This window comes from Dioscorea cayenensis, chromosome 18, assembly GCF_009730915.1.
Source record: "Dioscorea cayenensis subsp. rotundata cultivar TDr96_F1 chromosome 18, TDr96_F1_v2_PseudoChromosome.rev07_lg8_w22 25.fasta, whole genome shotgun sequence".
NCBI classification, from domain to species: Eukaryota; Viridiplantae; Streptophyta; class Magnoliopsida; order Dioscoreales; family Dioscoreaceae; genus Dioscorea; species Dioscorea cayenensis.
The window spans coordinates 1,528,739-1,553,927 of NC_052488.1; the positions used below are offsets into that span (position 1 = coordinate 1,528,739).

The 25,189-nt window shown below is 33.3% G+C and overlaps 1 protein-coding gene across 1 annotated transcript; it reads right to left on the reverse strand.

Moving 5' to 3' along the window:
* Positions 1–363: 363 nt before the first annotated feature.
* Positions 364–3,706, reverse strand: LOC120282584 (protein DMR6-LIKE OXYGENASE 2-like). The gene is made up of 4 exons (XM_039289424.1): positions 3,317–3,706; positions 2,078–2,313; positions 1,299–1,626; positions 364–618 (listed from the first exon to the last, which is right to left on the reverse strand). The coding sequence occupies exons 1-4, from the start codon at positions 3,572–3,574 to the stop codon at positions 367–369; spliced, it is 1,074 nt and encodes a 357-aa protein (XP_039145358.1). The 5' UTR covers positions 3,575–3,706; the 3' UTR covers positions 364–366.
* Between the last annotated feature and the right edge of the window lie 21,483 nt (positions 3,707–25,189).

The window sequence follows — 25,189 nt, forward strand, 5'->3', positions numbered from 1 at the left end:
CCTAGTAGATCATTGTTCGACTATAGAGCTAGTCAGGGTTGAGTCCAAGATTGCAGTGGGTCACATACCTTTCTTTCTATTTGTTATTGCCGTGATCTTTTAGCGGTTATACCCGTAAATTTGAGTTATTATATTTGTTGTATTTATGTATTTAAATCCTGTAGTTGGTGTAAAGTTGTAAATTGTAATCTGTAAGTCTAATTTGGTTTCTGAGAGGTGTCAGTTTTCCAGTTAAAATGAATTTTTAACTGATGGGTGTCACATTCACCTCGGTAGAAGGGGTGGGTGTGACAATCATAAACACACATGCACACATATGCATATACTCAAATAAACTTAAGAACCAAAGTATTTCAACAAAACTCATTATTCATCCCTCACTCTGAGTAAATCCAAAATAGACTTTCCCTTGAGTGGGTTGGCTTGTTGTTGCTCCAAGAAATCTTTATATCTCATGCCATTGAATGCCAAGTGATGATCATGTTCCACTAGTTGTGGTGGTGGTGCAACAATGGCCTCATGTGATGGTCCTATTATAGTGGCTATGGACATTCTTGTACTCTTTCCATTCACCTCAGCTCTGTGAAGCACACTGTTGTATCTCCCATTGCTCACTAGCTATAACATTTATTAAAAAAAAATATAAGTTTCGCATATATGTTGGTTTTATCAATTATTTCTAGGCATTTATGTTCATTTTGGAAGAAAACGGGCACTTTATACAGAGGAGGATGAGTTTTTGATGTGCCAAATATGTTTAGTGTATTTTGTGTGCTCGAGTGCAATATATATTTACATACATTTATTAGGTATATACTAAGTAAATAATAAATTTTTTAAAATGAGCAAAATCTTGAAAGATTAACATGACAATAGTTTTAGTTTGAATTTACAAGTGCTGGATGATATTTTGATATGATATTTAAGAGGTGTATATGCATTTTACCACTTGATTTGAATCAAATCTATGTTTTGTATAATTAAATTTTCAATACAATATCTAAATATGTAAGAACTCCGCCTTTCAATATTAATTGGCTATGGTTAAGCTTGAGCTTGAATCAAGCTTGAATCATGAAACTTGAGCTCCACCCATTAAATTTATAATAAATCTTGAGCAACCAGTAATATTTTAGTTTAGATATATGTTCAAAATTGATTTAATAAGAATTAAAATATATGTATATAACACCCCTAATGTTACAATTTAAAATAAACTACACTATTTCAAGCTAAATTACTCAAACAAGCTAATCCATGCTAGATGATCAATAGTAAATGTTTAATAAACATATTACCTCCATTTGATCCCCTATGTTGACAAGGAATGAATTTGGAAGTGGCTTGATATGGAGCCATTTGTTGTTGTGCTTCACTTGGAGGCCGTTGATGCCATTTTGAAGTAGTATAGTGAGAAGGCCATGGTCAGAGTGTGGCGGAAGGCCAAGTGCTAGCTCTGGTTGTGGGCATGGAGGATAGAAGTTTCCGATGATGCTTTGGAAGCAAGATTTAATGTCTAAAGCTACTTCAATGTCATCGGTTTTGAGTTCTAGACTCTCCCATATTGCCTTGAGTAACTCTTTGCCCATTTTTCTTGTGCATGCAGCATACTCAAATAGCGTATTTCTATTAAAAAAAATATAGATAATATTTTTTTTAATCAATTTTAAATGTTTGATTTGGAATATCTTAATGTGTAAGATCTCAATTTATTGCTAAATCACATAATAATTTGAGATATAAAAGATTGATTAGTTAAAATAAAAGTTTGATGTATTTACTCGAGACAAATGTATTTATATTTTACAAAAGATCATGTATTTTTTTAAATTTGATAAAAAAAAAAAGTCGATCCACACTTTTCTTATAGTGTTTTAGGTATTGATACTAAATATAGATAAATGAAATAAATAGAATCATTTCACCGAGAAACATGATATCAAACTATGATAATGGACATATAAATATATAAAATGACTTTGAAATAAAATTAGATAAGTTAAAAATTAATCACTGAACTTAATTCATGACAAATAAATATAGATGATTTTAAAAATAAAATATTTTAGTTAATTACCTGAAACCGAAAGGTTTTGCAGGAAAGTGAAACTCTGGATTTACAACCACCTTGAGATAGTCTCTCCAATACCTAATTTTGTCCTCATGATTATTGATGCTAGTACCAAATCTTATTGGATTGAGTACATTCTTGTTAATGTATTCATTCTTCTCTTCTGCACTTTGATTGAAAAATTTCTCAAAAGCATCAAGCATTTCATCCGTTAATCTCTTTGGTATTTCATGGTTCACAACCTAAACAATAATAAATTTTGTTAAGCAATGGTAATTATTATACATTTCCACAAATGAGAGTTCACAAATATCATATTTACACAAATGAAACAACTTATTATTTGCAAAATTACTCTTGTGGTAAAAAATCAAACAAAATTTTATTGAAAAGATCACTTTTACTTTTGGGATATTTACGCACATATACACATGGATACCATCTCTTTGTAGGTAAAGCTATATATATTATGCCTCAATAATCTTTTTTTTTATTATTATTAATAGGTGACAAGCGCCCCCTCCCCCATTTAAGAGATTATCAAAAAGACAAACAGATACAAGGGTGTACCAGTTACTGTGTTTTATGAACCTCATAGAAAAATTATCCAGCTCTACAATCCTAGAATGTGAACCCACTATTTCTCCCATAAGAGACCCACACCCATGCCTGTGAATTGTACTGATAAATAGTATTGAACCAGGGTGTATAGTACATAAACAATACATGAACAGTACTGTCGGGGGAAAGATTGAAACCATTACCCTCCCTCTAAGCACTCTTGTGTCATACCAATATTGAGATATTCAATGGTTGACTCAATGATCATTTATATATATATATATATATACATACTTTAAAATGGTATGATTAATGTATTTTATTTCTTTTTCATTTTAACCTTGACTTTGTTAAATGTTTAATAGTCATCACTTAAGACACATGATTATTTTAGCTATTTTTCATAACTTATTAAGGCCAAAGTACATAGTGATATATAGACTACTAATTAGTTTATTTTTTACCAAATAAGAATCTTGTGAATTGATTTAAAACTTAAAAAAGAATATTTTAAATTAAATACATAGATTGAAATTATTTTTTTATGGAACATTTAAATACACGAAAAAAAAATCAATATTTAAACAAATTTTATGAATTAGAAAAAAGCTTTGGCTAAAGTTAAACAACAAGTGAGTTCAATTAATTAACACTAAAAAGAGTGAGTTCTTGTATATTAATTACCATGAAGAAGCCCCATTCACGACAAGCCATGCAAAGGTGGTGGATAACCTCATCTCTTTCCATTGCAGTTCCTCCGATGAGTAATGAGAAATCGATGACTGGAATCTCTTCATCGATGAAATCCTCAGGCCGAAGCTCTTCGTCAGGGTTTCGCAAAGCATGGTAGTTGGAAGGGATGGAGGAGGGGAAGGCTTGAGATTCAGCGAGCTCTTTGATGGCATGGTCATTAGAAAGTGGAAGAGGTGCTTGAGCTTCCATGACTTGAGCTTGGATGAATGACAAGGATAATGCTTGGTTGAAGATTTATAGTCAGGGGCGGAGGGAGAAGGGAGCGTAGAGGGGCGGCCGCTCCCCGTCGCTGGAGGACCACCCTCGGCGCACGGACTGTACCCGGCGGATCCCCACTTATTTTACCCCTCCCACCCGCGCGTCACTTTAGGGTTTTTTTATTTTTATTTTTTAAAAAATAATTTGTAAACCCTCCTTTCTCTTAAGAGTTTTTTATTTTTAATTTTTTTTAAAAACCAATATTTTTACAAATTAATACCTATAGTGTTAAACATAATAATTTTTTAATAAATATTTACAAAAAATTATTATTCGATCTATCGATATTTTATAAATTACTTTATATAGTATATTTTGTTTTTATGAAAAATCTATATTTTAGTTTTTGGTTTTACAAATTAGTTTATATAATATAAAATTATATTTTTTAGAAATTTTTTTTAAAATTTATTGTTTGATACCTTATGAATTAAACTATAAATTAATATATAAATAAATTAAAAAAAATGTAAAAAAAAAATTATTAATTGAATTTTTTTCCCCTTTTGCCATTCACTCTCCTTCCCTATTATTTCTGGCCTCGCTGTATATGGTAGAGCCTATCATGTGTGTGTTTGTTTGTCTCAATAATTGAGGTGATGAACTACCAACTAACAAACATTAATGTTTTTTTTTTACTTGATTCCCTTGGTTACTATTGGTATATATCATTCCCGAATCCCGATTGAGGTGCTTTATGATGAGTCTATCTAATAATTGCATTTATAGTTTTTTTTAATAGCTAAAGATGTAAACCACGACTATTATAGTATTTATATATATATATATATAGTTAAATACTATTACAGTCTTTTTTATATAATTAAAGACAAAAATAATGACTATTACCATTTTTTTTATAATTAAAAATGAAAATGGTAATTATGATAACAACAAATTATTAATTTTAACTATTTAGAATTATCTCTGAAAGGACCAAAAACTAGATAAATTTTTCAATACTCTAGTTTTCATTTTACTCTTGCTTAATATCTCTATTTGTTTCCCTTTCATCTAAATTATTCGTCATTGATCACTATCAATCTCTTGTATAATAGGTACATATAGCATTTTAATTTTACAATGTACTCTCTAAATCACACGTATTATTACAGTTTTATTATCGGATACCTCTAATAATTCATAAGTAATTAAAGTTCATATTTCAACATTACAAAGACTTGATATACACACATGAACTCCAATTAATTTACGAAACAAAATATTTCACCAAAACTCATTAATCATCCCTCACTCTGAGTAGAAAAATTGAATGTTCGCAACTGTTAGAGAAGTTTATATGAGAGAAAGCTAGTGTGAGAACAATCATACAAAAGCTCAATCTAAACACAATTGAGATAGATATTATTATAATAGAAGGGAGAGATTTTACTCACATGAAATTGTGTACCCATAACCACACTTATATAACAATCAACCACATGCTTCAAAGCACAATATTAACATTCCATTATTCTAAGAACTACTTAACAACCTACAGATCAAGTCAATGAGACTTATCCAATGTTCCACTTCATTGTTCACTTTAGCTTCCATCCATGTAGACTTTCCGATCATCACCAATAACAACCAAGCCTCAAAACAAATAAAACCCTAGAGTTCATCTATACCCAAACACCATGAAATTAGTATTTGAGAATAACAATCCAATCTAAAAAAAATAAAATACATAAAGAGAATAATAAAACTAACTCAAAGCTCGCAATCTTCTTGGATAGATGAAGTTTTTTGAAGATTCTCTGATATTACCGCCGGGATTTCTCCACAAATGGCTCCATTGAAACTTTGAACCTTCATCTAATCTCTCACTTTTGCTTTCTTCCCTAAGAGAAGATACGCTATAGAACCCCTCCAAATTGCTGCCCAAAGGGTAGCTAAAAAATAGAGAAGATCTCCAAAAAAAAACCCTAGCATTCGGCCATTTATAACTTGAACATATGGGGTCGTTACTGGTGCTACATTACCCGTAAGTGTGCTCATAAGCTTGCCCACAACCTCTCTGCCTATAGTTTACTGGTGATATAGTGCCCGTAAGCTTACCTGTTTTCAGCTTACTAATGCTGCAGTTCCCATAAGGTCGGTGCTATAATGCCAGTAAGCTGCTATAGTGCCTCATCTACAGTGCAACTATACATTGCTTGTGAGAATGCTACAATGCCTGCAAGCCACTCTAAGAACTCTATACTTGGCTGAAAAATGGCTTAGATTGCCTCACACTTAATTATTCCTCTTCACCTATGTACCTTCATTTCAATATGAATACAAATATAAGCCAATTAAGAACTAAATCTTCTCACATATATGCAAGAGATACATGCAAAGTGTAACAAATAATAATAATAACAAAATTTGTTCATTCAAGCACTTATCAATAACTCTCTCTTTATCATTTTTTTATGAAATGAAAGTTGAAATTGCGCTTGATAGCCTAGTGGCACAATGCCTCTTTGAAGTGTTGCGCATTTTCAAAACATTGATCGACTATGGTAATAGGGATTAACACAAGCGTACACGCCGATCAAGTAGTATTAGTGTGCGTGAAGACAGGGTATTAATCCACAGGGAAGATTGAGAATACTAGTACTAATCCCTATTCTGACAGTTAGCCTAAATGAAAGTAGTGATGTGTGTGAACAAACTTAGTAGCAAGCGTAAAGAAAACAAGTAAAAGAGAATAAAAGAAATCGAGAAACCAGGGGGAGAAAGGATGCCTGAGCACAGTATCCCTCTAGGGTTTATTAAGTTCAGAACAAAGGTTGTATAAGTATGCAATTTATTTGAATCGAGAGAAATCCTAAAATATATTAAACCCCTTTTTCGAGGGCGATTAGTAACTGATTCAATATAGTGCTGATACAAACACCTCACAATCGCACTGCACTTCATGAAATCTCAATGTGGATTGACAAGAATTTCTAAAATAGATAATCCTTCTTGAGAAAAGATTATCCATAATCTCATACATAATAGAATTGTGATTTCTCGTAAAATATATTCTCTACGATTGCAAAGAGCATGAAAATCACTTGTCAATCCACTCGGGAGGATTGAGGAAGGAGAACTCTCAACTCCAAAGTACCCCATTGCTAGGCTTACTCACAATCCCCTCCAATCGCAGCATATCTATACTAGGTACTTATTTCTGCCGGTCACAAAGCACATTATGCATGAAAACTAGGTTTTTGCCTCGTTAGTAATCAAGCTATATAAAACATGCAATTGGATTCAAATAACATGGGTTCCAATTAAAAAATAATTAAATCAACAAGATCCACAACGAATGTCAAATTGAATAAACCCTAGATAGATGATTGCCGGAGAACGCCCAAGGACTTTCTACAAACACCACCAAGCTAATCTTGACGGCTACAATCCTTCTCCTCCAAGATAGATGGGTTGAATCTCCCTATAGAATTACCTCCAAAGCCCTAGAAATTCACTCATTTTCTTCCCCTCATCCTCGTGTTCAAATAGAACCCAAGATACCCCTAAAAACCCTCATCAGAAATATTTATATTATGCCACTTACAGGCTGTTTACAGGCGACTTGGCCGTAAGGCGCTAGGGATGATGAGTCAAGAGCCTTACAGTATCACTTACGGTCGTACGTCCCATTTGTAAGGTCTTCTATCTTGTATTACAGTCCAGCTTATGGTCGTAAGTGCTGGACCGTATGCTAAGCTCGTAAGCTCTTATGGATGATCCTTACTATCTGGCTTACCCATAAGTCCCTTTGAATATCTTTATACTCCTCCTTACAATCATAAGTATGCCCACAAGGTTCTTTAAAAGAAGCTTATGACCATAAGCATGGTCGTAAGGTGACTGTAAGTAAGTATGTTTGCCTTATCCTTTATTGATTGATGCCAAGAGAGCTCCATCTTCATCATTTTGGCTCTATAATACTTCTTTTGTCTCTCTTTAATCTTTAAGCACTATCAGAATCCTGAGAATGCAAAATACACCATGTTTAGCATCGAATTCCAAAATATAACTCTAAAACATGCCTAATGAGTGTACAAAATGCTATAAAATAATGAACAATTGTACACTCATCACAAGGTTACATCGATGTCAGAATTTTTTGAAGAATTTGATGTTATTATAAGTTCGCCAAATAAACTTGATGGCAACATAGGGTATGGATTAAATGAAGCACTTTGCAATAAAGGATCCCTAATTACACCAATATGAATATTAAATGGTTAGGGATACATGTAACTATGAATATTAAAAAATGAACAACAAAATAATATATATATATATATAAGCTGAAACAATAGTAACTTAGCACTTAGCGTAATTTATACCTTGATCCATAAAAAAATTATAGATAACACGATGGTTACTAACATTCAACTACCTAAAGTAAGTGCAACAAGTTGAATTTGAATGCAAGAGCAACAAGCAGAACAAGTAATGTGGGACTTGAATTCTAAATAAGTCAACAAGTAAATATATACAATAATTACGATGGCATTGCTGACCCAAAAGGGTCCTCTGTCATCCCATTGGCAACCTCAGCTATCATATCAACGATATTCTACCTGGACATATGGTGAATGTGGCACATCCAAGGAAAGTCACTTTCTAAGCTAATGCAAGAGACACTATCTTGTGCTCATTTGTCATTAAGTACTTTGCCCTCACTCCAAGAGCTTCAAGGCCCCACCGTTCGCATATTTCATCTAGTATCGACCCTTATGCGATTAAGACAGTGAATTGTACGACACAACCTTCTCCTTTATGCCATGCAATACTATAAAATGTATCCATCCAAGGCCTACAATAAGAAAAACTTACATGACTCAAATAGTTATTAACATGGCCATTATCATGGAGATGCACCTCCACAAAGGGTTTCATACTAGCATTTTCTCTTGGCCGCTAGCTTTCACTCTCTTTCGACAGGGCTCTTCGGTCACTCCCTTACCTAGACCAAGACTTTTGTTGCTAAAATAGTGCTCTGATGGAATGCTTAATATAATCCCTTAGTCAAGATGGAAGCGGGTTGAGAGGATAAGGGTTATACCCTATCCAAAAGAAGAAGAAAAAGAAGAACAAGAGTTGGTGCCAATCTTCCTTTCAAAAAGAAAACAAGGGTAATTTTGGGATTTTTTTTTTTTTTGGAATTTTTAGGAATAAAAAAATGATAGGGAGTAGATAGTATGAAATTTTAAAAAAAGACTGAATAGTATAAACTTTTGTCGAATGGGTTGAATGGGATTTTTAAAAAGATCTAAAGACTAATAAAAATTTTCTCCTAAAAATAATTATATTTTTTTTCAAATATGGCTAAAATACAATTAAAACAAAAGAAATATATGTTATTTCATTTCCTATATGCCACCTAATTAAATTTAATCATGGTTAACTCTAATTTGTTTTGTAAATTATTAACTGATTATACTAAACCTTATCCCATAGAGTATTTCATTTAGGGTCGACCAGATATAGAAATACAAGTATAATTAAGGCCCTAAATTTCTTCTTATTCCTAGTACAAGTAAAAGAGGTTGCATGTGATCCAACAACTTCTAAAAGAAGTGATACGATAAATTAATATCTTTTAGAATTTTTTAAAACATAAATATTTTTTTTTTGTTATTATTATTTTTAGTAGGGTCTCATATGACCAACTTTTACACTATGCTTTATCTATGCCTAGGAAATTTTATTATCAGATATTAGGTGGATTTCAATGGGTTACCTTCCACTTATTAACCTTTTTTAACTTTAATTTTCTTTTAATTTTACAAGATTTATTAATTAAAAAATACATATCTGATTTTTTTTATTTTTCTTGTCACACTTATCATAACGCCCATCACCATCATGTCCCAACTTGCTAAAGTGTGGGGATGACATGCATTGTATCAGAAACAAATTATTGGCACTGTGTATGATGGAAACAGGCTGGATGTCTTGCCTTGGATTTGGATTCCAACTCATCACTTTTTTAAAAATATATATATATATATATATATATTTTGAAAATAACATCACAATTAAATTCGTATAGGAAATTTTTTTTATTTTTTAAAATAAAAAATAATTAAATATTAATTGTAATGCGAATAATGACTTGTTTTATATTAAACCAATAAAAAATAAACATTAAAATCTCAAATGCACCATTTGTGATGCAAGCCTTCAACGTAACATGTCCGATGGGAGGAAGGGAGAGAAAAGATGTTAAAGGAAGAAATAGACATGGTTATTAGATCCAGCTCAGAAATTAATCCGGTTAAAACCAAGAGTTATGGGTCAATGAGTTCAATTGGGTCGAACCAGAATTGAACCGGTGTCAATAATAAATTATTCAATATATATTATTATAATTAATAAATATAAAAAATTAATATAATAACTATTTTCATAACTAAAAAAAGCATAATTAAGTAAATATAATATTTAAAATTTTAATTTTATATATCATTTTTAACTTTCTAAACCCATAAAATATTTAAAAAAAATTAAAATTAAAATTAAAAATCTCAAATCTATATGATATATGTGAGTCCCGAGTGGTCATACATATGGGGACTTATATGACCTATCTCTTTCTCTTTTTAAACTTTATTCTTAATCTTCATCTTCTTATTATTGTAATCAAAATATGAGAGCTTAGTCATCTAACTCATCTTCTTCCCACTCGGACCGAGCCCTACAACCACCACCGCTACAGCTCCTCCTCCGTCGCTCTCGTTCGCCACCTCTCGCTATGTGTTCACCATGTCATGATCAAACGATTCCATCTACCTCTTTCTCAAGTCTTTCCCCAACGTTTGCTTCTCCTTCTCTCCTCTCTATCTTCCTCTCCTTCACTCTCTCATCCTCTCTCTTTTTCTATCATCCGCTAGAACCGGCCGATTTAACCGGGTTGATTTAACAGTTTCCTAGTTAAACCGGCCGGATTATCTGGTTTTTAGCCTGGTCAGTTGAAGGCCGAGTTTAAGTTCATGCCCAGTTCAGGTCTAACAACCTTGAAAATAGGAAAGAATATAAGGGAAAAAACAGTCAAGAGGATGAAGAAGAGGAACAACATTCTCTCTTTTTTCCTCTACTATTCTCATATTATAATATTTACAAATCATTGTCACAAACCTCTAAGAGACATAACAACAAACACCTAATATGCGCATCTTTAACCACTCACTAGACAGGCTAGCCTATAACAAACAAAGGCCTAGTTTACATAGAGATTTAATTATAATCAATACAAGTAATACATCACATAATTCTTAAATTTATTTGACTCAATCTCACTTTTATTGTTCTGTTTGCTGTGATATTTATGTGCCCTCGCTTCAGCTCTGGGTTTACTTGCAACAATAGCTCCTCCTCCTGAAATAACCTTGTCTTCAAAGTTGAAGTCCGGATAGTTGATGGGTGTACATTGTTTATAATATCATTTTGTACACTCATTCAACATGTATTAGAATCATATAGGAGAATTTGATGATAAATATAGTGTGTTTCACATTCTCAGACTTAGGGTAACATTTCAAGACTAGATAGAAACAAAAGAAGCATTTCAAACCCTAAACAATGAAGTTGGGCCTCTCTCGGCATCATTTGAACAAGGACAAGGCAAACCAAATTGCTTACAGGTAGCTTATGACCAACCTTACGGCCGTAAGTAGATTCAAGAGAACTTTGCGGGCATGTATGCCCGTAAGGGGAATTCAGAACCAAATTAGAGAACCTTACGGGCCAAGCTTACGCAGGCAAGGATGACCGTAAGGACCATCTATAGGAGTTTATGATTACATCATGTGTCAATAAGAACAGTCTCAAGAAGAAACATAGTGAAGTTTATAATCCAACACATACGGTCGTAAGCTAGACTGCATCACAAACATAAGACCTTACGGATATGACTTACGGCCGTAGATGGCCTCGTAAGGCTCGCAACTATCTTCTCCAGCTCCTTTATAGCCATGTGTAAGAAGCCCGTAATCAGTCTGGTATAAATAGAGTTGATGAGGATTTTTAGAGCATTCTTGGTTTTTCTTTTGCCCGATTCTTGGAGGCGAAGTTAGGGAAGGTAAGAGACAAATCTCCAGCACCTAGAGAGTAATTTCAAGGGGGATTCGGCTCAACATTCAAGGGGATTAAAGATCATAGCCGTCAAGCTCACCTTGGCGGCATGCGTGGAAGCTTTCCTAGGGTTTCTCCTGTAATTCTTCATCGATGCAATTGAGAAGGGGGTTTTCATGGCTTTCATGTTTTCTCCCATTATTTGTATTTTAAATGCTTGCCCTCCATTAATGGAGGGCTAATTTGTAGATGTTTGGGCATAGTAGAACTTTAGAGTTTATATCTTGATATTGGTTGTTGAATCTTTGGAGCTTTAATTATTTTATTATTTGCAATCTCATCTATTTGAGTCTAATTGTGTGATTGATTGCTTGGTTACTAGCGAGGCGAAAGCCCTAGCTAGCATATTTGGTATAGCTACATGACGAGAACAAATTCTGATCTAGCATACACTTGCCACAATTCGAGAGGAAACCGGGTACACCTCTCGTTAGGATACTTCAGAGACTTTGTCTCCCACAATCCTTTAGAGTGGGTTAGAGATAAGCTCCATGCTCTTTGCAATCATATGGAGTGAATTTTAGGAGAAACCATATTTCTACTCTGTATTCGAATTAGGGATAATCTTTCTCTACAGGGGGGAGATTATCTACTTAAGAGATTGTCATTAGTCCACAATAAAATTTCATAGAGTGTTAATGCGATTGTGTGGATGTCTGTATCAGCTCTACACCTATTCAGTTACTCTTCGCCTGAGAAATCGAGATTGAGTATAATTCTAGAAATCTTTTGGTTCAAATAAAATTACATGTTTAAACAACCTTTGTCCTGTACTTTATAACCCTAGAGGAATGCTATGCCCGAACATCACTTTCTTCCTTAACTTCTCTCCTATTATTTTCTTATATTTTCTTACTATTATTCACACATACAATATTCAATCATTTAGGGTATTTTTCGAGTTTAGAGTTATTACTAATATTCGCTTTCTTCCCTGTGGACCAACACTTTGCACTTACGCACATTTATTACACGATTAGTGCATACACTTGCGTCCCTATCAATAGTCGTGAAGGAACTCATGCATTTATTCCTAGGTTGAATCATAAATGGGTTGATTAGCCCATTCAATGAATAGTTGTTGAACTGGGCGCCCCTGCAGAATTATTATCCATGTGGCTTGGATAGTTGTGGGCTTAAGCACCGATTGTTGGTTAATAAACTCATCAAGCCTTATACACTATTATTCTATTGGATCACCTTTACATCGCTTCAATTAAGATACATGAAAGACATTGTGCACTTTGACATAAGGCGGGAGATCCAAATGGCAGACTATTAACCCAATACACTCCAAAATTTGGTATGTTTCGTAGAAACGTCACATGAGCTTGGTATGCCTTGCAATGGGCCAATGTAGTCTATCGGTATGGTTGGAGTCGTAAGAAAACCCAATCACTAATTTCAAAGGAAACATCAGTGCAATGGTTGTTTGCCTGATTTTGCCTTCGCGACTAAGTACACGCCAAATTGTCAAGGAGAATAGAAAAAATTGAGCGTCGAGTTGTTAGTACTTCATCCATGGACACAATTGTAAAAGTTTCGGTAATGTAGTCACACAAAGTTGGAGGTGGGTAACCGTAGTGATATGGACACATGCAAGTGTACGTGTCGATTGCGTAATAAAGTATGTTTCAAGTGCAAAGTGTCGGTCCACAGGAAAGGAGGTGAATACTAATAATAACTCTAAATCAGAAAATTAGCCTAATGAAGTAAGTGAAGTATGTGAAAACAAAAGCAAAAGAAAACTAAAAAAATATGGGAAAATCACAAGAGAGAATTCAAGGAAGAGAATGATGTCCGGGAATAGCATCCTCCAGGGTCATGGAGTACAGGACAATGGTTGTTTAAGCATGCAATCCTATCTGAACGGAAAGGTTTTCAGAAGCATACAAAACCTTGATTTCTTAGGCGAAGTGTAACTTAATCGGTGCAAAACTGATACATTCATCCACATAATCGCATTAACACTCTATAAAACTTTATTACGGGTTAATGACAATCTCTTTAGGAGATAGTCTCCCTCTAAAGCGAGATTGTCCATAATCCGAATACAGAGTATAAATGTGATTTCTCCCAAAATCAATTCCACATGATTGCAAAGAGAACGGAGATTATCATCAACCCACTCAAAAGGATTGTGGGAGACAAAGTCTCGTACATACCCTAACCAGAGGGCACCCACTATCCTCTTGAATTGCGGTAAGTCTACGCTAGGTGAAAATTTTTTCTCGTCACATAGTAATACACGATATGAGGGCTAGGGCTTTAGCCTTGATAGCAATCAAGCATCCATTCACACAATTAGACTTAAATAAATATGATTACAAAGGAGAAATCAATTAAAGCATAAGAGATCCAACAACCAAAGCCAGAAAATATAAACCCTAGAGTTTAACTATACCTAAACATCTACAAATTAGCCCTCCATTAATGGAGGGCAAGCATTCAAGATACGAAGATTAAATGTAAACATAGGATCCATGAAAACCCCCTTGTCAATCCCTAGGATGGAGAGTCACCGAGGTAGACTCCACGTGCACCGCCAAGATGAGCTTGACGGCTACGATCTCCAATCCCCTTCAATGCCGGGCCAAATCCCTCTCCAAATCTTGCCTAAGGTCTTGGAGATTCGACCCTTTCCTTCCTCAATCTCGCCTCCAAGAATCGCCCCCAAAGAATAAAGAGATAGAATAGATGATGCCCTATAAATCCTCTTAAGTTCTATTTATACCCGACTGCTTACGAGCTGCTTATGGGAGTAAGGGCAAGGCCATAAGGGAGCTGGAGAAGATAGTCATGAGCCTTATGGAAATGCTTACAGCCGTAAGCCTCATCCGTAAGGTCTAGTGAATATGTTACGATCCAGCCTATGGCAGTAAGAGCTGGACTGTAGCTTCATTGTCTGCTTCTTGCGATTTCTCTTACCGGCGTACATTGTGGTCGTAAGCTTCTCTGGATGGTCCTTACGGGCATCTATACGGGCATAAGCCTTGCCTATAATATTTCAGTTTGTATCTACATCCAAAGTCGATATTATAATAAAAAATAAACTGAACTATTTCATACTAAAGTCAAACAAGCTAATCACACCAACCCCTCCACTAGTAAGCATTAACCCTAAAAATGTTAGAGATACATATATATATATATATATATATGACAATATATTAACATATCTAACAACATTGATGCTAGACTATCAAAAGTAAAAGTTCAATAAATATATCACCTCCATGTAATCAATTGTGTTGACAAGGAATGAGTTTAGGAGAGCCTTTTTTTAGCTAAGGGAGTTACAAGAACTAAAAAAGAAGAAAAAAATACAAAGAAAAACAGGGGAAGAACAATTAGAAGTGAAGCTGAAACTCATTACAGGTGTCTTCGAGCCAACGGGGATGATTGAGACCCGAATGAAAAAGAAATCAGAGGATTTTGATGACCAAAGTTCGCAAGCAGATCGGCAATTCTATTATCAGGGCGGGAGATGGCTTTAAAAGCAAAGTTAGCCCATCTTTTGAAGGGTTGAATTGATATGATGAACACTGGTAGCAAATCTTCAAGCAACAACGTTGGAGTCTTGGAGAAGTCTTTAATCACATGGATGGCACTAAGGAATCCAACATTCTTGAACACATTTGTCTAGAGCTAGCTAAATAGCTTTGAGTTCCTCATCAAGAGAGGAATTTGAGTTAACACCCGCGGATCCTGCCAAGAGAATTTGATTTTGATTAGTGTGTATAATAAAATGGAAGCTACACTCCTTAGATTCAGGATCCCAAGACGCATCTGTGTTAATGAGAATCATGAAAGGGGTGGATAAAGGTTTAGAGATCTCCCTTTTGTTAAATCCTATGGCATTAAAGATCTCCAAAGTAAGAGCCCAAGCATGACGAGGGATAAGGTGCAGATTTGGAGTCTATCTCTGAAAGACTAAGGCATAAAGATCTTTCCAAATAAACCAGGAGACAGTAGTAATGAGAGATTTGGCGAAAACCTCTCTTATCCAGCAATTTATGTTTGAGTCAAGCCAAACACCTAAGCTAAGAGGACATGATGCCATTTCCTTTTGTGCTTCACTTGGAGGCTATTGATGCCATTTTGAAGTAGTATGGTGAGAAGGCCATGGTCAGAGTGTGCCGAAATGCCGAGTGCTAGCTCCGATTGTGGGTACGGAGGGTAAAAGTTCCTAACAATGATTTGGAGGCAAGAACTAAAGTCTAAGGCTACTTTGAAGTCTTCAGTTTTGAGTTCTAAGCTCTCCCATATTGCCTTGAGAGTAGCTCTTTACCCATCTCTCTTGTGTATACTGCGTACTCAAATAGTGTATTTCTATAAAAAAGAATATATATAATAAAATTCTTTTTATCAATTGCAAATGTTTAGTTCATAGGATTTTAATATATAGCATTTCAAATTATTGTTGAATCATATAAGAATCTGATATATATAATATGTAAAGATTTATTGCATTTTAGATGTAAAACAAAAATATAAATATTATGACGTAAAATTAAATGACAACATATTTTTAAAGTTAAAATTAACTTAATCCTGCTTTTTGTTGTTATCCAATTATTCTTTTACAATCTAGACAGGTATATATATATATATATATATCCTAATTCAACCATCATATTTATAAGATTCATTTTGTAATAAACAAAAGTCTTATGTATTCACTCGTGATACAAGTGTAATTTTTTTTATAGTTTATAAAGACCATAATTTTTGAATTTTGATAAAAAAAAAAAAAGTCATATCTTTTTTTTAGATTTTCTAGATATTGATACAAATTTAAATAAATAAACTAAATAGTTTCATGTTACTAAGAAACACAAAATTATGACAAAATCTATCTATAAAATAATGTGTTTGAAATAAAAACATATATATGCTAAAGATTAATCATTAAAATTAATTTATGATTAGTCAAAACAGATAATTCCAAAAGTAAAACCTTTCGATTAATTACTTGAAACCATAAATTTTTGTAGGAGAGTTAAACTCTAGATTCACAAATATTTTGAGATAGGCTCTCCAATACTTAGTTTTGTCCACGAAAGTATTGAAGCTAGTACCAAATCTAATTGGTTCTAGCACATGCTTGCCAAGGTATTAATTCTTCTCTTCTTCTGTTTGATTGAAAAATTTCTCAAAAGTATCAAGCATTTCAAATGCACCATTTGATCTCAAGCTAAAGACAATTTTTTTAATAAAAACGACAAACGTTATATATATTAGGAGCTTGTGTACATACTGAAAATTAATTATCCAACTATGTGCGGTCCCACAATAACAACCTAAAATAACTTCATTATGTTATTTATTTAGATTAATTTGTTCAAAAATACACATTTTTGTTCCATTCTAATAGCGAGTAATAAAGGAAAATATAATGCTTCACTTCCACTTAATTGGGAATCTTGTTCATAGATGGCGTATGGTGCATCATTGGTCTTTAGTTTATTTTATTTATGTCTTTTTTTAATTTTTTTTTAAGCTTTTTTATTTTATTTTTTGCATTTTCATTGTTTGCATCATCATACAATACAATGATTGTAACCTTCAATGCAAGCTTATTTTTATACCACATTAGCAAGTATTAACGAGATTAAGTGTTTTGGTACTTATTTACAAACAGTTTAGATTATATGGTATTAAGGTGCCAAAACTCAAACAGCAATATCCGAATTGATAAAGAGATAAATCAATGGTATAGTTTTGTGAGATTTTCCTTAAAAAAATTCCCAAATTTCTCTTTCTGCGTAAGATTTTTGCCTATCCTTTCTCTTTCAAATTTTGGACCATTTTGGTGTATTGTCCTATTTTTTGTTTTTTATTCATTAATTTTTATCTTAATTAATTTTTATTTTATTATAACTCAATTAATTTGATAAATGAATGTTTTACTGTCCCCTCGAACAAATGACATTATTTCTCTTTAATATAAGCTCTTTTTTCTAGTATTTTTCAAATTTTATAAGAATAAGCATGAAAAAATTGTGAGATGATTTGCAAGTTTTAATTAAATTAATAACAACATCAACAATAACAACAACAACAACAACAACAACAACAACAACAACAACGGTGACAACGATGACAACAACAACAACATGCACACACATACATGTACTCAAATAAACTTAAGAACCAAAGTAATTCAACAAAGCTCATTAGTCATCTCTCACTCTAAGTAGGCCCAAAATAGATTTTTCCTTGAGTGCGCTGGATTGTTGTTGCTCCAAAAAATCTTTATATCTCATGCCATTGAATGCCAAGTGATGATCATGTTCCACTAGTTGTGGTGATGGTGCAACAATGGCCTCATGTGATGGTCCTATTATAGTGGCTATGGACATTCTTGTACTTTTTCCATTCACCTCTGCTCTGTGAAGCACACTCTTGTACCTCCCATTGCTCACTAACTATAACATTTATTGAAGAAAAAAAAAATATGTTTCACATGTATGTTGGTTTTATCAATTTATTTCTAGGTATGTATGTTCATTTAGGAAGAAAAAGTGCACTTTATATAGAGGAGGATGTGTTTTTGATGTGCCATATGTTTAGTGTATTTTGTGTGCTCGAGTGCAATATATATTTACATACAATTTATTAGGAATATACTAAGTAAATAATAATTTATTTAAAATTCATTCTAGTAAAATCTCAAAAGATTAAAATGACTATAGTTTGAATTTACGAGTGTGGATGATATTTTGATGTGATTTAAGAGGTGTATATGCATTTTATCACTTGATTTGAATTAAATTTATGTTCTGTATAATTACATTTTGATAAGTGCTTGAATGAAAATATTTAATTATTATTATTTATAGCATTTTGTATGTAATTGTTGAATATATGATTGAGTTTGGTGTTTAATTCACTTCTATTTCATATTTATACTAAAATGAAGACATATAGAGTGACTTATGGTCGGGCTTACGGGTGCTATTACGGGCAGTGTACTATTTATAGTACAGTAGTAAATCACTATTACATGCACTGTTACAACTGTAAGTTTCTAGTCGTAAGGACCTCTTATGACCGTAAGAACCCCGATTTTTTAGTTATAAAAGCCCAGAATTTATGACTTTTGGGGGATCTTCTTCTCTATTCTCTGGCAGCCCTTTGGATGGCAATTTGGGGCATTCCATTGCATATCTTGTCTGAGGGAAAAAGGCAAGAGAGGGAGATTATACAAAGGTTCAAAGCTTCAAGGGTGCCATTTGTGGAGAGATCTTAATGATGATATCGGGGAATCTTCAAAGAACTTCATCCATCCAAGGAGATCGCGAGCTTTGGGGGAGTTTTATTATTCTATGCATGTATTTTATTTCATTTGGATTGGATTGTTGCTCTCTTTTAATAGAGGGCTAATTTTGTAGATATTTGGGCATAGTTGAACTCTAGGGTTTTATCTTTTTTGGCATTGGTTGTAGATCTTTGAGATTTATTTTGTTTCTTAATTTCAATCTATGTTATTTGAATCTAATTGAGTGTTTGTATTGCTTGATTGCTATCGTGGCGAAAGTCCTAGTTATCCTATTCCACGTGCTTTGTGACGAGTAGAAATATCCACCTAGCATAGACATGCCGTGATTAGAAGAGATTGTGCATAAGCCTAGCAATGGGGTACTTTAAAAAATTCTTCTCCCTCAATCCTTCCAAGTTAGTTAACAAGTTATTTCCGCACTTTTTTGCAATCATGTGCAATAGATTTTAGAAGAAGTCGCATCTCTATTCTCAATTCGGATTAGGGGTAATCTCTTTGCAAGAAGGATTACCTATTTAAGAAATTTTTTTTGACTCATATTGAGATTTCACAGAGTGTTATGCCATTGTGTGGTGTCTGTATCAGCACTTACTGATTCAGTTACTATTCACCCTTGCAAGAGAGGTTTAGTATAATTCAGGGATCTCTCGGTTCAATATGGATTGCATAATTAAAACAACCTTTGTCCTTTACTTAACAAATCCTAGAGGGATGCTACGCTTGGACATCGCTTCTTCTCCTGATTACTCTACTCCTTTATTTTGTATTTTTTTGCTTTTGTTTTCTACTTCTTTTGCACAATATCCTAACTTCGATTAGGCTAATTTTCGCGATTAGGGTCAGTACTAGTAATCGCAATCTTCCATGTAAAGCGATACCCTACTTTCACGCACACTTTACTACTTGATCACCACGTACGCTTGAGTCTCTATCATATTTTCAATACAATATCTAAACATGTAAGAAGTCCGTCTTTCAACATTAATTGGTTATGGTTAAGCTTGAGCTTGAATCAAGCTTGAACCATGAAATTTGTGCTCTGCCCATTAAATTTATAATAAATCCAAAGCAACTTATAATATTTTAGTTTTGATCTACGTTCAAAGAATTAAAACATATGTATATAATACCCTAATGTTATAATTTAAAATAAACTAAGCTATTTCAAGCTTAAGTACTCAAACAAACCAATCCACACAAACCACTCCATTATTAAGTGACCGTAAATGTATATATATATATTAGCAAGGAATACATATGATAATATATTAATATATTAATATATTAATATATCAAACAACATTGATGCGAGATGATCAATAGTAAAAGTTTAATAAATATATTACCTCCATTTGATCCCCTATGTTGACGAGGAATGAATTGGGAAGAGGCTTGATATGGAGCCATTTGTTGTTGTGCTTCACTTGGAGGCCGTTGATACCATTTTGAAGTAGTATGGTGAGAAGGCCATGGTCAGAGTGTGGCAAAAGGCCGAGTGCTAGCTCTGGTTGGGGACATGAAGGGTAGAAGTTTCCGATGATGATTTGGAAGCATGATTTAATGTCTAAGGCTACTTCAATGTCTTCGGTTTTGAGTTCTAGACTTTCCCATTTGCCTTGAGTAACTCTTTGCCCATTTTTCTTGTGTATGCAGCGTACTCAAATAGTGTATTTCTAATAAAATATATATATATATATATATATATATATAGATAATATGTTTTTATCAATTTCAAATGTTTAATTTGTAATATCTTAACGTGTAAGATCTGAAATTATTGCTAAATCGCATAATAATTTGAGATACAAAAGATTGATTGGTTAAAAAAAGTTTGATGTATTTATATTTTATAAAAGATCATGTTTTTTTTTATTTGAAAAAAAAAAGCTGATCCACACTTTTGGTATAGAGTTCTAGGTAATGATACTAAGTATAGATAAATGAAACAAATAGATTCATTTGACCAAGAAACAAAATATCAACTATGATGATGGACATATAAATATATCTATAAAATGCCTTTGAAAAAAAAAATAGATAAGTTAATGATTAATCACTAAACATAATTCATGATAAGTCAAAATAGATAATTTTAAAAATAAAATATTTTAATTAATTACCTGAAACTGAAAGGTTTTGCAGGATAATGAAACTTTGGATTTATGACCACTTTGAGATAATCTCTCCAATACCTAATTTTGTCCTCATGATTATTGGTACTAGTACCAAATCTTATTGGATTGAGTACATGCTTATTAATGTATTCATTCTTCTCTTCTTCACTCTGTTTAAAAATTTTCTCAAAAGCATAAAGCATTTCATTCATTAATCTCTTTGGTATTTCATGGTTCACAACCTAAACAATAATTAATTTTGATAAGTAATATTAATTATTATATATTTACACAAATTAAATATAATTCACAAATATCATATTTAGACAAATAAAAAAACTTACTATTTGCAAAATTACTCTTGTGGTAAAAATCAAACAAAATTCTATAAAAAAGCCACTTTCACCTATGTGATATTTACACACATACACACATAGATAGTAGATACCACCTCTTTGCAAGTAAAGCTATATTATGCCTCAATGATCATTTTCATACATATATGTATATACTTTAAAATGTTTAATATGATTAATTGTATTTTATTTCTTTTTCAATTTAATCTTGAACGTGTTACCTGTTTAATAGTCATCACTTAGGACACATGATTATTTTACCTATTTTTCATAATTACTTACTAAAGCCAAAGTACATAGTGATATATAGACTACTAATTAGTTTATTTACTTTCACCAAATTAGAATCTTGTGACTTATTTTAAAACTTAAAAAAATATTTAAAAAAAATGTATTGTACATCATATATTGAAATTACATTTTTATTGAACATTGAAAATACAACAAAAAAATCAATATTTAAACGAATTATATGAATTAGAAAAAGCTTTGCTTAAAGTTAAATTACAAGTGAGTTCAATTAACACTAAAAGAGTGAGTTCTTGTATATTAATTACCATGAAGAAGCCCCATTGACGACAAGCCATGCAAAGGTGGTCGACAAGTAATGAGAAGCCGATGACCGGAATCTCTTCGCCGATGAAATCCCCCTGCTGGAGCTCTTCGTCGGGTTTCGCAAAGCATGGTAGTTGGAAGGGATGGAGGAGGAGAAGGCTTGAGATTCAGTGAGCTCTTTGATGGCATGATCATTAGAAAGTGGAAGAGGTGCTTGAGCTTCCATGACTTGAGCTTGGATGCATGATAAGGACAAAGTTTGGTTGAAGATGTTGGGGAGCCCGGGGTATACAACACACAGCGGACAAAACCTGGCAGTCAATACTATTCACCCCTTTGGATCAAACGACAAGCAAATACACAATTCTCATTCAAAAACCAATGCACATCATTTTTCAGGAAAAATCCTTGTGGGAAAAACTCCTCACTACAAAGAGAAACCACAAGGACCTAGAGTGTTCAATTGGTATGGGAAGTGCTACAGTGTTCTTCTTCTCCCTTAAGCTACAACCTAGCTTAATCCAGCTAATCAATGCATACAAACATACAATAAGCCTCTCTTGAGCAAATAAGAACACACAACAAGATGATAAACAACTTGGCCTAGCAACCTTCCCACCTTCTTGCAACCCCTAGCTTAGGTTTACAAGAATGAAGAAGAAGAGTACAAATATACCTTCACTTCTTCTTCTTTGAGCTCACAAGCTCGGATCTAAAGCTCTAGGATGTCTTCAAGGCTTCCCCTTTGATGGATGTTGAAGCCCTAGCCCGTAGCCCTCTCTCCCTTTCTTTTTCTCTCAAGAAACCTCAAGAATACCCTATTCATTGAAGAGAGAATGAAGAGTTAAGTAACTCATTCGGGATGCTACAGTAGTCCATGTGGGCCGCATGGAGCCCGTGAGGTTTACAGACATTCTCAGAAATTCTCTCACTGCTACAGCAACATTGCTACAGTACCGCTGCTACAGTACTGGCAGAAATCGAAAATTCCAGTGAACCTCACGGTCTCCATGCGGGCCGCATGGAGCCTGTGAGGTTTACAGCCATTCTCTGCATCCCCGTTGCTACAGTAATTCTTGCACAAACTCAATATTGAGTTATACATCCATTTTAGAACTTCAAACAGGGCTGGACACCTCACAATGATGTATTGTGGATGATGAAAATGGCGCAGCCTATCATGTGTATATGTACTTGTTTGTGTGTCAGTAATTGAAGCTATGAAAACTATCAAACAAACATAAATGCTTTTTGTTTTTTAGTAACTTTTAGTCAATATTGGTATATGTCATTCTCCAAAGAGATGCATGATGAGTCTATTTATTAATTACAACATTTACGGGTTTTTTTTATAGCTGAAGACGAAAATGATGACTATTACAGTCTTTTTTTTTTTTAATTAAAGACTATTATAATTTTTTTTATAATTTAAAACAAAAAATGGTGACTATTATCGTGTTTTATTTTAATTAAGATGAAAATGATCGATAACAACAAATTATTAATTTTTATCTATATAAGATTATCTATGAAAAACCCAACAACTAAATAAATTTGTTGGACTCTTACTTTTATTCAATATCTCTATTTGTTTCTCTTCAATCTAAGTTATTTTTTATTAATCGAAGTTATTTTTATTAACTTGGTTAATATTGGTATATGTCATTCTCGAATGAGGTGCATTACCATAAGTCTATCTATTATTTATTTGCAGCATGTATGGTTTTTTTTTAGCTAAAGACAAAAATGATGACTATTATAGTCCTCTTTTTAATTAAAAACTATAACAGTCTTTTTTTTAATAATTAAAAACAAAAATGATGACTATTACTATATTTTTTTTATAATTGAAGATGAAACCGAATGATAACAACAAATTATTTATTTTTGTCTATTTTTAAGATTAGCTATGAAAAACCGAGCAACTACATGTTTTTAGTACTTTTAGGGCCTGTTTGGGTACCACTAAATTCTATAGGAATAGTAATGATTCCTATGGAATTTAGTGTTACATAGAAAATTATAATATAGGCTGTTTGGACACTAGTTTTATAGGATTAAATTACTATAGAATCATGTCATTCCATAGTAATTTGTAAAAGAGGTAGAACCCAAATTTTTTTTTCCTTTACTTTTCGGGTTGCATCTCTCCACTTCCCGTGTCTTCCTTCTTCCTCTCCAAACCAACCCCAACCCCTTCCCAGACATCTTTCCCTCACCAAATCTTCTCCACCTTCTCCGACGGCTCCGACCCCAACACCTTAGCACCAAACCCAAGTCCGCTCCCACCCCCGCACTTCCAGCATCGCCTCGCTCTCTGCCCTGCCGAGCATCACCGGACCCCAGTCCTCACCTTTGATTCCTTCTATCCACGCGTTGGCCATCTCTTTGCTCTTCCTCCATTCCTTTTTCTCTCGTTTTGCTCTGGTTTTTTCTCTCCAAACCCCGACCTCCCGGAGGTGCTCAATCGCTTTCGTTTTTGAGCATTTATCATCCTCGGAGGAGCTCGACGAGAAATCCTGTTGAGAAAGTTTAATCCTCGGTGACGCACGTTGTTCTTTTCGCTTCATGATGAACCCGGAGTAGTAAGACACTTGGAAACCATGCTATCCTTGTTCTTGTTCCTAATTGTTGATATGATGCAGTTTGAATGATCTCTAGATTTTTTTTTTATGGCGATCTTAGTGGATCTGATGAAATAATTGGTTGATGTTTTTTTGGTTCTTTGGTTTCTGTTTGAGATCTTGTGTTTGTGGTCTTTTTTGTTAGTGATGGTTGATGTAGATCCGGTGTTGTTATTGTTGTAGATATGTATGTTTGTTTGGATATATATTGTGATTTGTGGCATGTTGCGTTGTGTTGATTATTTCTTTTTAATTTCACTGTTTTTTTATGCTATTGTTGAAGTAATTAGATTCATCAGCTTTTTCATAGGAAAAGAAAAAATGTATGCATGTATTTTGTAAATACAAAAGCCAACACAAAATAGAGACAAAAATAAAAAAGCAAAGCTAACATTACATATCTAATTGAGAAGGATGAAATAAAAAAAAAATTCTATGGAAAAATTTTCATGTACATATCCAAACACCATTTTGTAGGAATTTTTCTT